The sequence below is a fragment of the Falco cherrug genome, chromosome 2 (genome assembly GCF_023634085.1).
Source record: "Falco cherrug isolate bFalChe1 chromosome 2, bFalChe1.pri, whole genome shotgun sequence".
Lineage (NCBI taxonomy): Eukaryota > Metazoa > Chordata > Aves > Falconiformes > Falconidae > Falco > Falco cherrug.
The window spans coordinates 8,581,797-8,594,820 of NC_073698.1; the positions used below are offsets into that span (position 1 = coordinate 8,581,797).

A 13,024-nucleotide genomic window follows, 5' to 3' on the forward strand; every position below is an offset into this window, starting at 1 on the left:
CAACCCGCAGGTTTTTTTCCCCATCTCATCCGCTACACACTGTGGGTGTTTTAACTCTGCCTGTCCATCTTCGCTCTTAACATGCAGCAACACCTTTCACACACACCACAGACCATAACGCTCCCTGCCCTAAGCCCCTAACCGACCCACACCAATCTGATACAGATCAGGTTCTTCTGCACAACCACCTCAGCCAAGCTACGAGAAACGCTCGCGGCCTGAAGCAGCCAGGCTGCTAGCAGCAGTTCGAGTATATAAACGACGAGACACGACGGGCGACAGAACCAAGATGGCGCCCGCGGCGCTGCCCTAGAGGCCTCCGAGCGCGCATGCGCGGCGGGCGCTGTCCCTCCTCCCCGCCGCATGGCGGCGCAGCGCCGCCGCCCTCAGGCAGGGCCCCTTCCCCTCGGCGGACTACAGTACCCAGCATGCCCCGCGGGCCTGACCGGAAGGGCTGGCGCCGCGCGGCGGAAGCGGCGGGCTGGTGTTGCCATGAGGGGAGCGGGGCGCAGCGCTGCGCTGCTCGCCTGGGCCAGTGGCTCCCGCTCGGGCCCGCTCCCGCGCCGGGCCCTGCTGCCTCCGGCTCCTCGGAGAGGTGAGAGGCGCCGCAGGGCTGTGCTCGGCCCCTTGGCCCGCTGGCAGCCCCTCCAGCGGGCTGCGCTGGGCACTGCGCACAGGGTGGGCGGCTCCCCGTTCCTCCGCGGGATGAGGAGCCTGAGCGGCAGGAGGGGGCACAGGGCTGCCTGCTGCTTGGGGGAACCTCGGGGTCTGCTGAGGTACAGTGGGGGCCGCACAGTGCGTTTGGCGAGCTGGGATCTCTGCCTCAGCGCGGTCGTGAGGCCTGTCCCAGAGGCGGTGTGTGAGGGGGCACAGAATGCCTTTCCTGGGGCAGTTACAAGCCCGAGGCAAGGGCCGAGTTACATGGGTAAGAGCAGTCGGTTGAGTAGCATATGGGGACTGATAGGGAGTGATTGAGAGGTAGAAGCAAAGGGAGTTAGCCGAGGGGTGCAGGAAGGCATCACAAAATGGTGCTTCAGGTACAGTCTTTGAAAACATCAGTGAGATTTGAAAACAGCTTTGGGCCCAGTCGTGCATCCAGTCAAGAGTACAGGAGTGAAGCCATAGGGAAAGGAGGCAACCAAAAGCTTCATGCTCTAATAGCATCTTTTCTGAGAGAATGCAATATAGTTGTTCAGCCCAGCGAAAAAAAATCCACTAAAACATTTAGAGGACAAAGAGGTGTGTGTTTAAAAGCTGTTATGGCTCAGTGGAAAAAGAATGTTTAGTGTTGTTTTTAATTATTTGTACATAGCATTCAATGTTCATGCACGTAAATATTTTTCTTTCCTTTTAAATCTAGTACAGACATTGATTTGGATACTGTGTTGGATTTGGTTGTAGCCAGTTGTTAAGAGTAGATAAAAGGTAGCGCGTGAATTGATTTATCTAGTAGTGGCATAATATAATTTCCCTGTTGTTTAAATGATACAAAGCTTTTGAGTAAAGATCTAGATAAGATACAGAATAACATTTTGTTGGCAGGGAGCCAGGAGTGCAAAAAGTTTTGAGTAAGTGTGGATCTAGAAGGAATAGGGCCTTTCAGATAACAAAGAATCTGTCGAAATGGAATCTGTAACATGCAAGGCTCTGCAAAGATAAGATGAAGGGAAAAATCTCCTTGAAATGAAGTAGGAGAAGCAGTGAGACATCATGTGAGAAGGTACTCAACGTAATAAATATTGAGTAGATCTTTAATACCCACCTCTGAGGTATTGGGTGCAAACACTGTATAGCTTTGCTGCCCAGTTTCTTTCCTGGTGAACCAACAAATTCATTCAGACCAGCGGATTTGCATAGCTTTCTAAAAAAAAAATCTGTAGCTTTATCTTCAGACATGGCACTCTCCTTGCTGAAAAGGATAGAAGTGATAGAAGTAAGGCTGAGAGATTCTGTGAAGAACCAAATGAATGATGTTAGCTGCAACCAGCAGAAATTGGTAGCGTGTTAGAACTGCTGGTCTTTTAAAAGTAAGAAAATTATTGGGCGTTTCTCAAACATTAGAAAGCAATTGCTTATAGTGGTTTTATTTTTGTTGTATCAGGGTGCTTGTCTAGCACAGCTTCCTTGTTATATGAATACACTTAAGATCAATATACAAGTTCTAGCTGATATAAATTTCCTATGGAAAAGGGATTGGTGGTTTCTAACATGTGTTGTAACCAAGCAATCAAAAGGAACCAGCTTTTTGTTGCAAGATCCATGCAGCCTTGCTATGATGACAGAAATTGAAATTAGCTTATAGCATGATAAACTAATCAGGTTAAGTTTAGGCGCGTGTTGTCATTTCCAGGTTTTGCTGCCACGCTCATTAGGAAGTCATATGATGTCAGAAGAGTTGAAATCACTCCCCTGGAGCAGAGGAAAGTAACTTTTGATACCCATGCTTTAGTGCAGGATCTGGAAGCCCATGGTAAGTAATATTTGATAAATAATTCAAAGGAAAACTTCTAGTTTAAGTACTATTAAGTATGAGTGCTATCAGTTTTCCCAAGTACCAATACTTGATGTTATAAAATGTTTTGGCAGCCTCTTGAGGAGGCTGGTGAAGGCAAGGCAGCTGATGCTCTTTGATGCCTCTGTTGTTGAGCCCCATGCTGGCCAAAAAGGAATGTTGTGGTTTAATCCCGGCTGGCAGCTAAGCCCCACGCAACTGCTTGCTCACTCCCCCCATCCCAGCAGGTTGGGGGAGAGATCAGAAGTGTAACAGTCAGAAAACTCTTGGGCTGAGATAAAGACAGTTTAACGGGTGAAGCAAAAGCTGCGCACACAAGCAAAGCAACCCAAGGGATTCACCCACCGCTTCCCACGGGCAGGGGCTCAGCCATCCCCAGGGCAGCCGGGCTCCGTCACGCGCAGCGGGGACTTGGGAAGACAAACGCCGTCACTCCCCGCGTCCCCCCCTTCCTCCTTCTTCCCCCAGCTCTATATGCTGAGCATGACGCCATATGGTATGGAACATCCCTTGGGTCAGGGGCGTCAGCTGTGCCGGCCGTGTCCCCTCCCCGCTCCTTGTGCCCCCCCAGCCCCCTCGCTGCTGGGGTGGGGTGAGGGGCAGCAAAGCCCTTGGCTCGGTGTCAGCGCTGCTCGGCCACAGCTACAGCAGCCCTGCGTTATCAGCACTGCAGCACAAATCCAAAACAGAGCCCCATAGCAGGTGCTGTGAGTAAAATTAACTCTGCCCAGCCAAAACCACTGAATTCTGTAACCGTATAAATAACTGTTAATGTTAGATTTATTTGTAGCTGCGGGCAAGTTTATATAGTGTCTTCCAGCTGAGGAACGTAACACAGTTAAATGTAAATTAACAGTAACACTTAAAACTGTTTTCTAGCAAAAATGAAGCTTTAATAGAAGTTCCCTCTACTAGTCTGCTAATAATAAGATTTTTTTCTAACTACAGCTATTTGCAGCAGGGCAGTACTGTGATACATTCTTAATACTTGCACGTTTATTTTGTGAGTGTGAGGGCTGGAGTCAGGTTAAAGGTCCATCTAGCCCTGGGTTCTCTCTCCCGACAGGAGCTGTGAGTCGGTGCCTGCAGAGGAGTAGTAGAACAGGGCACATGTATGTGACTGGTCCAGTTGTTTTCACCCTGGAGGTGTTTTGAGCCAGGCATGAGTTTTAGTAACCTTCAGTGGAAATCTTTTCACAAGCTTATTCAGTCCCTGAACCGCTATAAACTGATTAGTACCCAGAACATCCTTTCTCATGGAGTTTCAGACATCCACTCCTTTTGTTTATGCAGAATTTGGTTTCTACAAGGTTAAGTTAATGCCCGCTCAGCTCTTTTGTGGAAAGAGGGAAATGAACATTTGATCTGTCAAGTCACTCACGATTATGTAAACTTCTGTCATATTCCCCTGTCATTCTTTTCCAAACGGAAGAATCCTAGCATGTTGAACTTTTCCTTGGACAGTAGCTTTTCCATACTTCTCATCACTCACGATGCCCTTCTGTGAACCTTTTCCACTTCTATCACATCCTGTTTCAAAGGGGAGGGAACAGAGCTGCTGGCATTACTTGACAACTGAATGTCTTATGGATTTGAAGAGCAGCATAATGTTCCATCTGTTTTGTTCTCTGCTTCTTTTCTTAGGAATTCCTAAGGGTTTGGTTTGCTTTATTGATCCCCACTAAGCATTGAGCTGATATTTTGATCGGACTAGCAACTATCTTTTAAAATCCCAAAATCTTTCTCCTAAGTGACAGGTTAGGATTTCTTTTTACTACTTGGGTCTAATAATAATATGTTAGTAATTAGAAGACTCCTAATAGTCTACTAACAATGTTTATTTTTTTTCATGCATGTCAAGCTTATCAGTCTGTAGCTCCCTACATCTCTTCAATGCCAGTTTTTAAAAGCAGTTCCAGTATTTGCCATTTTCCAGTCCTTGGGTAACTAAGGTAGGCTGTGAAATGTTACTTGTCCCCAGGACTAATTCAGCTATTTCTTCTTCAAAGTTCCTTTAGAACTCGTGGGGTGAAATCTGTCTGGTGCGGGCACACAGTGTTATTACTCAGTTTAATCTGTTCCATATCTTCTACAAATACTTTAGTACTACAGTGACAGGGCTCTTTAGGTAAAACCTATACATAATCACAAAAGCGAGAGGCATTTAATTTTTCTCAAACTTGCTGCAGATGGTTTTCAGGCTCCATTCTCTTGCATATATGAACTCCACATTTTTCAAAATTTGCATGCAACAAGGATGTTCCTGCTATAAAGGAAGAATAAAATGATGAATTGGCAAAAACCTTAGTAACCCTGAAAATTCAGAGGAACCGAAGCAGTATTATCACACCCCTTAGTGGCAGGAAACTGTCATAAAGCATGCATAGCTTTTCTAAGTAATGTAAACCCATAGTGCAGCTTGACAATACCAGTATTTTAGAAGGGAGCAGTGGCATATTTCTCTAAGGAGTTTGCCTTTAAAGCATTTTCAACAAAATGTTAATTGATCCCACTTTGTAAAATGGGCCAATTGAAATACATGTCAGTGAGATGGCTGGAAATAAATCTTTAGGGCAGAAGCTCTCAGCACTAGATCAGGCACAGCTAAAACCCAGATACAGCTGGGGATGTTTTTCGCTATTCACTACACATCATCTTTAACACTTCCAAATGGCACCATGCTATGGATACAGTGTAGTTTTTATCACCAGAAAGCAAAACTCCCAGTTTGACTTCATTCTGCATGCAATGGATGCAGCAGTTTTAAAATCAGTTTTGTGTGTTTCCCTATCTGTGCAGAACGTTTTCAGTGTAAGCAGACTTACCTTTCAATTGTATTATTTTACAGGATACATGCTTTGTAGCTCGAAGTAAGTTAGATTTTTAACAGAATTTGTGGAAGTTCATTATAAATTTAAATTTTGCTGAATATTTTTTTATAAGCATGAACAGTTAAAGATTGTACAGAAATTTGGTCCTGGTGGCTGCATGCATAGAGTATTTCGATATGTTAAAAGTTAACGTGCTTCGGATTTCTGCGTCATTAGGTCTGGTTTTTCTAGGTAAAAGTCACAGTGACTGGCTTCTCGCTGTCACTTTTCAGTAATCGTGTGACTTCCCATTTGCCACTGTAGTTAGGTACAGCACTTGGGTGTCCCAGTTTATTATGTACCTCTCGCTCTCCTCTTCTTTGAGCATTCTAATACCGCCTTAACTTGGCATCCTTCAACTGTCTTCCAGGCTTTGGGAAGGAACAAGCGGAGACCATCGTATCAGCATTAATAACCCTGTCAAACGTCAGCTTAGACACAGTCTATAAGGATATGGTTACGCAGGCTCAGCAGGTAAAAAGTAATCTATGGTGTACATATACAGCGTTGTGTAATTATTAACAGCTCGTATTTGCATATTTAAATGACTAGAGAGCAACTCTACTATAGCACTAGAATCACTTCACTGAGATAGGTTTTCCTAAGTTTCAAGGTGGTGTTAAGAATAGTAGTATCTTAAACCTTCCATCTCACAGGAATGTTTTCCAAATGCAGCCAGCATATATAAATGTGATGCAGGGATGGCTTTACTGCTGAAAAGCTCTCAGGTGAGACCAAACTTTTAACTGTGCTTTACAGTGCTTGAGGGCAAAGAGAGGTTCGAGGAGGGGTTCCCGAGGGATAACAAGGCCACCTAAAATACCAGAAAACTGTTGGTGTTTTTATTGAACTTCAGTAACAATGTCAGCTCTCTTCGGAGGTACGCTGTATTTGTCCTATTTTTCTATTCATAAATTAAAACCTACCATTAAAACGATTTCACAGTTTTACTCTGCGTTTCAGTCACTAAAGCTACACCTGTAGTAAGAGCTAAATGCGGCTGGGGTGTGCGCACCACCACGCAGCTGTGCAAAGCCACCACGGTTTGATTTTGACCTCTGCCAGCTGTCGGTCTCCCTGAGCTGGGCACAATGTGGAAGTCCAAGGCCAGGAACTGTTCCCACCAGGTGGGGTGGACAGAGCCACCTTCATTTAGGAGGAAGAGGTTTTAGCCATCTGGGTGTCATCTGTGGTGGATCACGTGCCCAGGAGGACAGAAGGTGGGCTCCGAATGATGGAGCTGTTGGTGTAAGTCTGCGCTGGTCAGCTCAGCACCTCGGCCTGTGCTCGAGCAAAGCATTGAGGCGTCTCCTTCACTTAGACGTTCACGTTTGTGGACATATCTGGAGGCGGTGAGTCGGTTGAGTAGTGTGGCTGGTTTTCCTGCTGGTAATAGAGGTGGTGAGAAGTTTCCTTTTAACAAATTGCCAAAATAAAAATAACTTTACTTTTCCTTGTAGGCTAGACATCTGGGCCAGGATAATAAAGCTCTGATGCACAGTAATGGTTTTAATAATTACTCAGGAAGGCTGTGCAAGTTGAAATTACACGCCATTCTTCTTCAGTGAGTTAATGCAATTAGACATTCATTGCTATTTTATTTAAACTGCTGAGCCTTACTTCCAACAGATTTTTATCTTACTGGCATTTATTCTTAATAAAAGTTGTGTAACTTTTTTTCCCTATAAATCACAGAAGACAAGAACTTACGTCTTGTTTTTTATCAAACGGAAACCTTTCTTTTTGGAAATTCTAGTATGTGTAAAGAAAGTATCGCAGATATAATTTGCATGGAATTGTGTTAGGCAGAAACGCTGTTTTTTATAGTGTAGTCAGGATTGAAACTGAGTGTTTTAAGATGGGATGAAGCGAATCAGCTCCTCAGTGTAAATGCAACTGAAGTTTTCCCAGGAGTTGTAAAAACTTCATTGTGTTCAACAAAGCAGTCAGATGTCAGTGGTAGTTGGGTCAGGGCATATTTTAACAAATTTAGTTGAACATGGGATCCGAGAAATGGTGTTTGCTTGTAATCTGAAGGAGAGCTCCTCCTTTTGCTGGCTCTCAGCTTTAAAAGCAGAATCCCACAGAGATATGTCATTTTCCATGCTAAATAGTAGCGTCGCTTCCTTATGCGAACTGAAGGAGTATTGCTTTCAAGATTCTAAAATTTAAAGCTTCTTCCTGTCTTTTCTTAAGTTTTTTTTTACTCTGTAGTTTATAAATAGCAAATGAATTCTGAACTTGTTAGCCCAAACACCAGGAAGGCTTTTTTCGGTGCTGTTTAGTATCTGTCAGAGTTCAACACGGAGAGGACAGTGTGATACTTGTATCATTAAGTGTTTGGCTTTTAATGACTTTGCGGGCAAGAAATGGAAGTGTTACCTTAGCAACTGGGTTCAAACCAGCAATTACTGCTTGATGGGCTGTGAGCATTCTTTGGAAATGTAAGGCAATGAAGGATTAACCTGTAGTTTCAGGTCTATTTCATTTCACAGCTACTTGGGCTAACACATCTGGCTGCTTTGCTTAAATTCAGAGGTAGTGTATTAAAGCAACAGGAAAAGCACAAAGCCAAAACATCATCTTTCAAACCAATTGCGGCTATAAAGTTCTGTGGTTTTGTCACTTTCTTGTTGGAGGCTCTCCTTATTTTTGTGCTTTGCAGTAGCTAATTTCATGATTTCAGACCTAAATATCTTTACTGTACTTGCCAGAAAGTATGCAGCTTAATCAATGGCATGTTTTATTGTTTCTAAGGAAATAACTTTACAGCAAATAATGGCACATTTGGACTCCATTCGAAAAGATATGGTCATCCTGGAGAAAAGTGAATTTGCAAACTTGAGAGCAGAGAACGAGGTACTAATAAATATTGTTAATTAAGCAGCTAAATTGTAATATATGTTGGGTTATATCTGTCACATGTTTTTGTGGAACAAAATATGAAGGTAAAAGTAATTCTGGTTACTTTTTATCGGTTGAAGTGTTTGTAGGTTACAACTTCTGTGATCCCATAAAAATATACTTCACCTCATAAAACTCACTCAGTTCTTCTATAAACAAACAAAAAAAAATCTACGTGTCTTAAAATCATCTTCTGTAATTTTATTTAATGGTGATTCTGGTACAGTCTTGTCACCATTAACCATACAGTGCCGGGAGAGTAGTCAGATGTTTCTGTGCAACAATTTAATAAAACTGGTGATTGAGACATGTTTTGCTTTTGCTTGATAGCATTTTAGTATTTTCTTGCTGTCATTAGTCTCAGAATAACAAGGTCATCATCGTTACAATATAATCCCTTTATTTTCAGCAAAATTCCCAGCATATTATATATGGCTTTACAAACTGAACACACCAGTTAGGATATTTAATAAAGAACAAATTGTCCCACTGGGAGAAAAATAATGGAAGAATAATTGCATGCATGTGGTGGTAACACTTACATGACTGATTAACTTGGTCAGCAGTTTTCTGAATTTGTAAAATCATGATTTTTTTATTTTTTTTCTCCTCTGCACTCTAGAAAATGAAAATTGAATTAGATCAAGTTAAACAGCAGCTAATGGTAAGTAAACAGCAGGTACCTATGTGCTCCAGTTAGGGAGGGTAAATAGTTATTTTCATAATCTTTATTTGCTTTAAAGAATGAAACCGGTAAAATCCGAGCTGACAGCAAGCTAGACATAAACCTGGAAAGGAGCAGAGTGACGGATATGGTAAGCTGGTCTATGAAGACACCCTTATTAGTTCTGTGGCTTGTTTTCTGTTACTACAATTGTAATTTATCTTTTGTTGCAGTTTACAGATCAGGAGAGGAAACTGATGGAAGCAACTACAGAGTTTCATAAAAAAGTAAGTACTGAACAAAGCTCGTTTCATACTGAGCAGTTATGCATTGCATGTTAGTAACCCCCAAACTTTCGCCAAAGTTAGTAGGCTCTTGCATATGGTGAAGCAAAAGGCTGGGCTGTGTCATCATACCTGTTGTACGTGTCAATTGCCGATGCCTGGGAGATGCGCGCTGAACGCCGTTCAGGCAGGAGGAGGCACACAAGCCTTGTCTCTCGCTTCCCGGGTATCATATGTGCAGGCTGTCGGAGGCGGGATGCGCGCTGTCATGCCACCCTTCCCGGTGTTAACAGATGTGCTGACCAGCTGTAGGGGGGGGTTGGGGGTAGGGGGCCGGTGGTTCGGGTGTCTACAGCCAGACAAGGATTTCAAGGGCTGGAAGTTGTCAAACCTGCTAGTGGGTGCTGAATTGTAAGAGGCTGAAGATGGACCTGTCTCATCTTCAGCACCTCCTTCCTTTCCTGGATAGGGCTTGTGAATGCTTAAACCTTCCTTTTGCAAAAATGCAGGTTCAGTGTCTATGAATGCCTCCTTTAGGAGGCACTGGCGTATCGGAGACAAAAGTCCATGTGATCCGAGTTTTTTCTGTCTCTTGCTTCAGTATTCTTCCTGGATTGTATTAAATGCTGTTCTGTATCTTCCAAGTTTTCTTACCAGTTATGTATTTTACTTCAGAGATAGATTGGAATATTGTTTCTTTCTTGTTGCTGGTAGAGTGGTATTTGTGTTTGGCTTTGCAAAGCTGAAAGAGCGAGAGATCATTGTCAAATATATGCTATCTTGTAATTTTTTCAGGATTCTAGTACCAACAGCGTCATCTCAGAAATCAGTAATAAAATCGACACTGAAATAGCTTCCTTAAAAACTCTCATGGAATCGAATAAGCTCGATACAATACGTTATTTGGCAGGTATGTGGTAGGCAAGGAGGTGAGTACCAGTATTGTATTTTGGGTGTATAAAATTTTATTCAAGAGTATGTGCTAAGTGAACTCAGACGGTCTGTTGTGCGGCAGCAGACAGCTGGGATGGCAGACTCACACCGCTTCCCACAACTGGAAGAAACGTGACAGGGAACACACAAGAGATGGGAGCGTGCAGACACTGCTGCAGTTGGACTAGGATTGTGCCCAGAACGTGGATTAGGACAAATATGGACGTGATTTTTAAGAAAAACAAAAACCCTGAATACCTTATCTGGTCTGACAGTACCTCTGCTTGCTGCAGGGCAGCCATTTCTGTGGCAGAGTTGGTACCGAAGTTCTCCCGAGGTTATTTAAGTTTCCCTGGCAGTTAGCTGCCATTCAGGACTAGTCTGAGCGTGACCAGTTCTGCCTCCCGTTCGGTCCTCCGCAGACACACAGTTTCAGTGTGGCAGTGCTTGTACTTCCCCTCTCAAGCAGAACACATACTCAGTCTGACTTGAGGTTGTCTCCTCAATATATACATAACCAGTGAGATTTTTTATTGTATCAAGCTGGAAAAAGAGAGTAACGCATTATATTTGGAAGTGAGAACAAGTTCGAAGGGAAACATAATTAGCTTTATTGTAACACCAACTGAAACAACAGTTTAACAAATCTGAAAGGCAACTCCTCGGGCTTCGGAGGTGCTGCCTGCATACCCTGCTGTAGCATCGGGTACGTGTATTGTTGGTGCATTGTCACTTTGTCCTGTGGGAAATTATTTTAATTATATCTGATGGAAGACCTGGTACAGCCATCTCTCCTGTAATACAGTTTCCAATAGATGGGTGACGACAGGGAAAGCTGCTGTAGCCTGTTGAGCTCTGTTATCCTGTGCGGTTACTCAGATGTGTCCCTGAAAACACAAGTCCTCAGGCTGCTGAATTCGACCTCCCATCCTGCCGCCTGGGCAGTGCTACTGTGCAGGGGGCTACATCAAAGACAAGTCATCATCTTCTAAAATTATTCTGTCACACCTGCAGCAATTCAGGAAGTTTAGGAGGCTCTACTCTAGAGCTGTTACCGTTCCTCCATCTGTTTGCAGTTAATTTCCTGTATGTAGAAGATGATACAATTGAGCATGCAGCTAATTATTTCCTTTTTTTTTTTTTTAACAGCTTCCGTATTCACTTGCTTAGCAATAGCGCTGGGCTTTTACAGGTTTTGGAAATAGATCAAAATGGAATGGCTGCCTCGAATACAGATGGAGAAAAGGCCACCCAGGCAACACCAGTTTGACGATCATGTTTGCGCTGTAGATAACCTTGGACCCTTTTTGTTTTGATATTTTTACTGTGCACTAAAAATGTTTTCTGAATACACAACACTAAGGAGCAAAATAATTGTGGGGAGGAGTGGGCAAATGGTAATATTTTGTTGTCCCCTACTGAATACTGTATTTATTTCAAAGGACTTCTTATGCTCAATCAAAGTGTTTCCTAATGTGTTTTAGAATTAATTTTGTTTTCTTTGTGGAACACTCTTACTCTCAGCTCCTCTTCAAAATGGAATATTAAAGATCTGATATGCCTGTGAAATGGGAATACTGTTCCCAAGTTAGTATTCCCAGTATGGGAATACTAATGCCAGATTCCTACAGATCTACTCAGATCCAAGTAAATTAATCTGTTTTTTTTATTTAGATATGAACGCACACTCCAAGGTCTTTATTAAAGAATCCTTTTTCTTGAGAACTGGTTTACATAAATTTAAAATCTCATGCAGAACTAAAATGTCTCCATAGATTTATTTTTTTAGTATCTCTTGCAATTTCCATAACCCCAGAGGTCAACAGAATGGGAGAACTTCTCTGTCTTTGTCATTCCAAGGGGAAATGCCTCCACTCTCAGCAACTGTGTATAGCCCTGGGACAGATAAGGGCTCTTAACTCCTCCCCTCAAGCAGTGCAGAGTATTTCCAATAAACCCTCACATATTTTCTGGGCATAGGATCTGGCTTGTAACATGGAAATACTCAGCGTCTCAGTGGTGCCAGCGTGGTGGTGATCATCCTCCTCCCATCTCCACCCTCCTCCGGACTGTTCTGTAACCATGGGACACGCTGGCGCTGCCAACTTCTGGTGGTGGCCCCTTTGCCTTCTGCAAGGACTTCACAACTCCTGTTGCAGAGATGGGACATCACAGGTGGATGCCTTCCAAAACTGAAGCAGTCACATCTTGTTGAGTACAAAATGCATATGCTTGGTTTGATTCTTCTAACAAAACGATAATTTTAAGAAAAATCTTCTTGGATTAAACTTTTGAGTAGGTCCTTTATGGGTGAAAGAGAATGTAGTACTGATTAGTGGCAACTTTTTTTTATTGCAGTTTTATTCTGTTTGTAGTTGAACTTGCTGCTATCCTGCTAATTCTTATATTGTGTGTTAAATTATTTATCATCTTTGTTTAGGAAAATAAAATTAATTTCTTATTTGCTGTCTATCTGAGAGACATGAATAGAGATGACCAGGCTGTAAGTGTGGCTTTTACAACAGGCACGCTGCAGTGTGTTGGGAGCTATGGGTGCTGGCAGCCAGGATCTCAGCAGGCAGCCACCTGTGTCTGTCATAACTGTTCACGCACAGATCCATCCTCTTGCAAGCTGTAACCATTTCTGAGGTTTTAAGAATCACAGAATTTAGATGGGGAAACACCTTCAAGACGAGGTCCAGCCATTAACCTAACACATCACATCTACATCTGGGGCTGGGGACTCAACCACCTCCCTGGGCAGCCTGTTCCAGTGCTTGACCACACTTTTAGTGAAAGAATTTTTTCCTGCTATCCAATCTAAACCTCCCCTGCTGCAACTTGCAGCCTTTTCCTC

At 43.1% G+C, this 13,024-nt stretch overlaps 1 protein-coding gene across 2 annotated transcripts; it reads left to right on the forward strand.

Annotated features, from left to right (window-relative positions):
- Positions 1–464: 464 nt before the first annotated feature.
- On the forward strand, positions 465–12,637 carry CCDC90B (coiled-coil domain containing 90B). 2 transcript variants are annotated; one of them, XM_055702882.1, is made up of 9 exons: positions 465–595; positions 2,351–2,470; positions 5,753–5,856; positions 8,140–8,241; positions 8,909–8,950; positions 9,030–9,101; positions 9,184–9,237; positions 10,030–10,144; positions 11,317–12,637. In XM_055702882.1, the coding sequence occupies exons 1-9, from the start codon at positions 493–495 to the stop codon at positions 11,370–11,372; spliced, it is 768 nt and encodes a 255-aa protein (XP_055558857.1). In that variant the 5' UTR covers positions 465–492; the 3' UTR covers positions 11,373–12,637. The 2 variants fall into 2 exon arrangements, with proteins under 2 accessions (XP_055558857.1, XP_055558858.1); XM_055702883.1 differs by lacking the exons at positions 465–595; positions 5,753–5,856 and having other exon boundaries at positions 2,356–2,470.
- The last annotated feature ends 387 nt before the right edge of the window (positions 12,638–13,024 follow it).

What these genes read in the sequence shown, in the direction of transcription:
- CCDC90B (XM_055702882.1), top strand. Translation starts at nt 493, where the DNA reads ATGAGGGGAGCGGGGCGCAGCGCTGCGCTGCTCGCCTGGGCCAGTGGC. An exon ending in ACTTGAGAGCAGAGAACGAG is followed by an intron (nt 8,242 to 8,908) that starts GTACTAATAAAT and finishes TCTGCACTCTAG; the next exon opens with AAAATGAAAATTGAATTAGA. An exon ending in TACAATACGTTATTTGGCAG is followed by an intron (nt 10,145 to 11,316) that starts GTATGTGGTAGG and finishes TTTTTTTAACAG; the next exon opens with CTTCCGTATTCACTTGCTTA.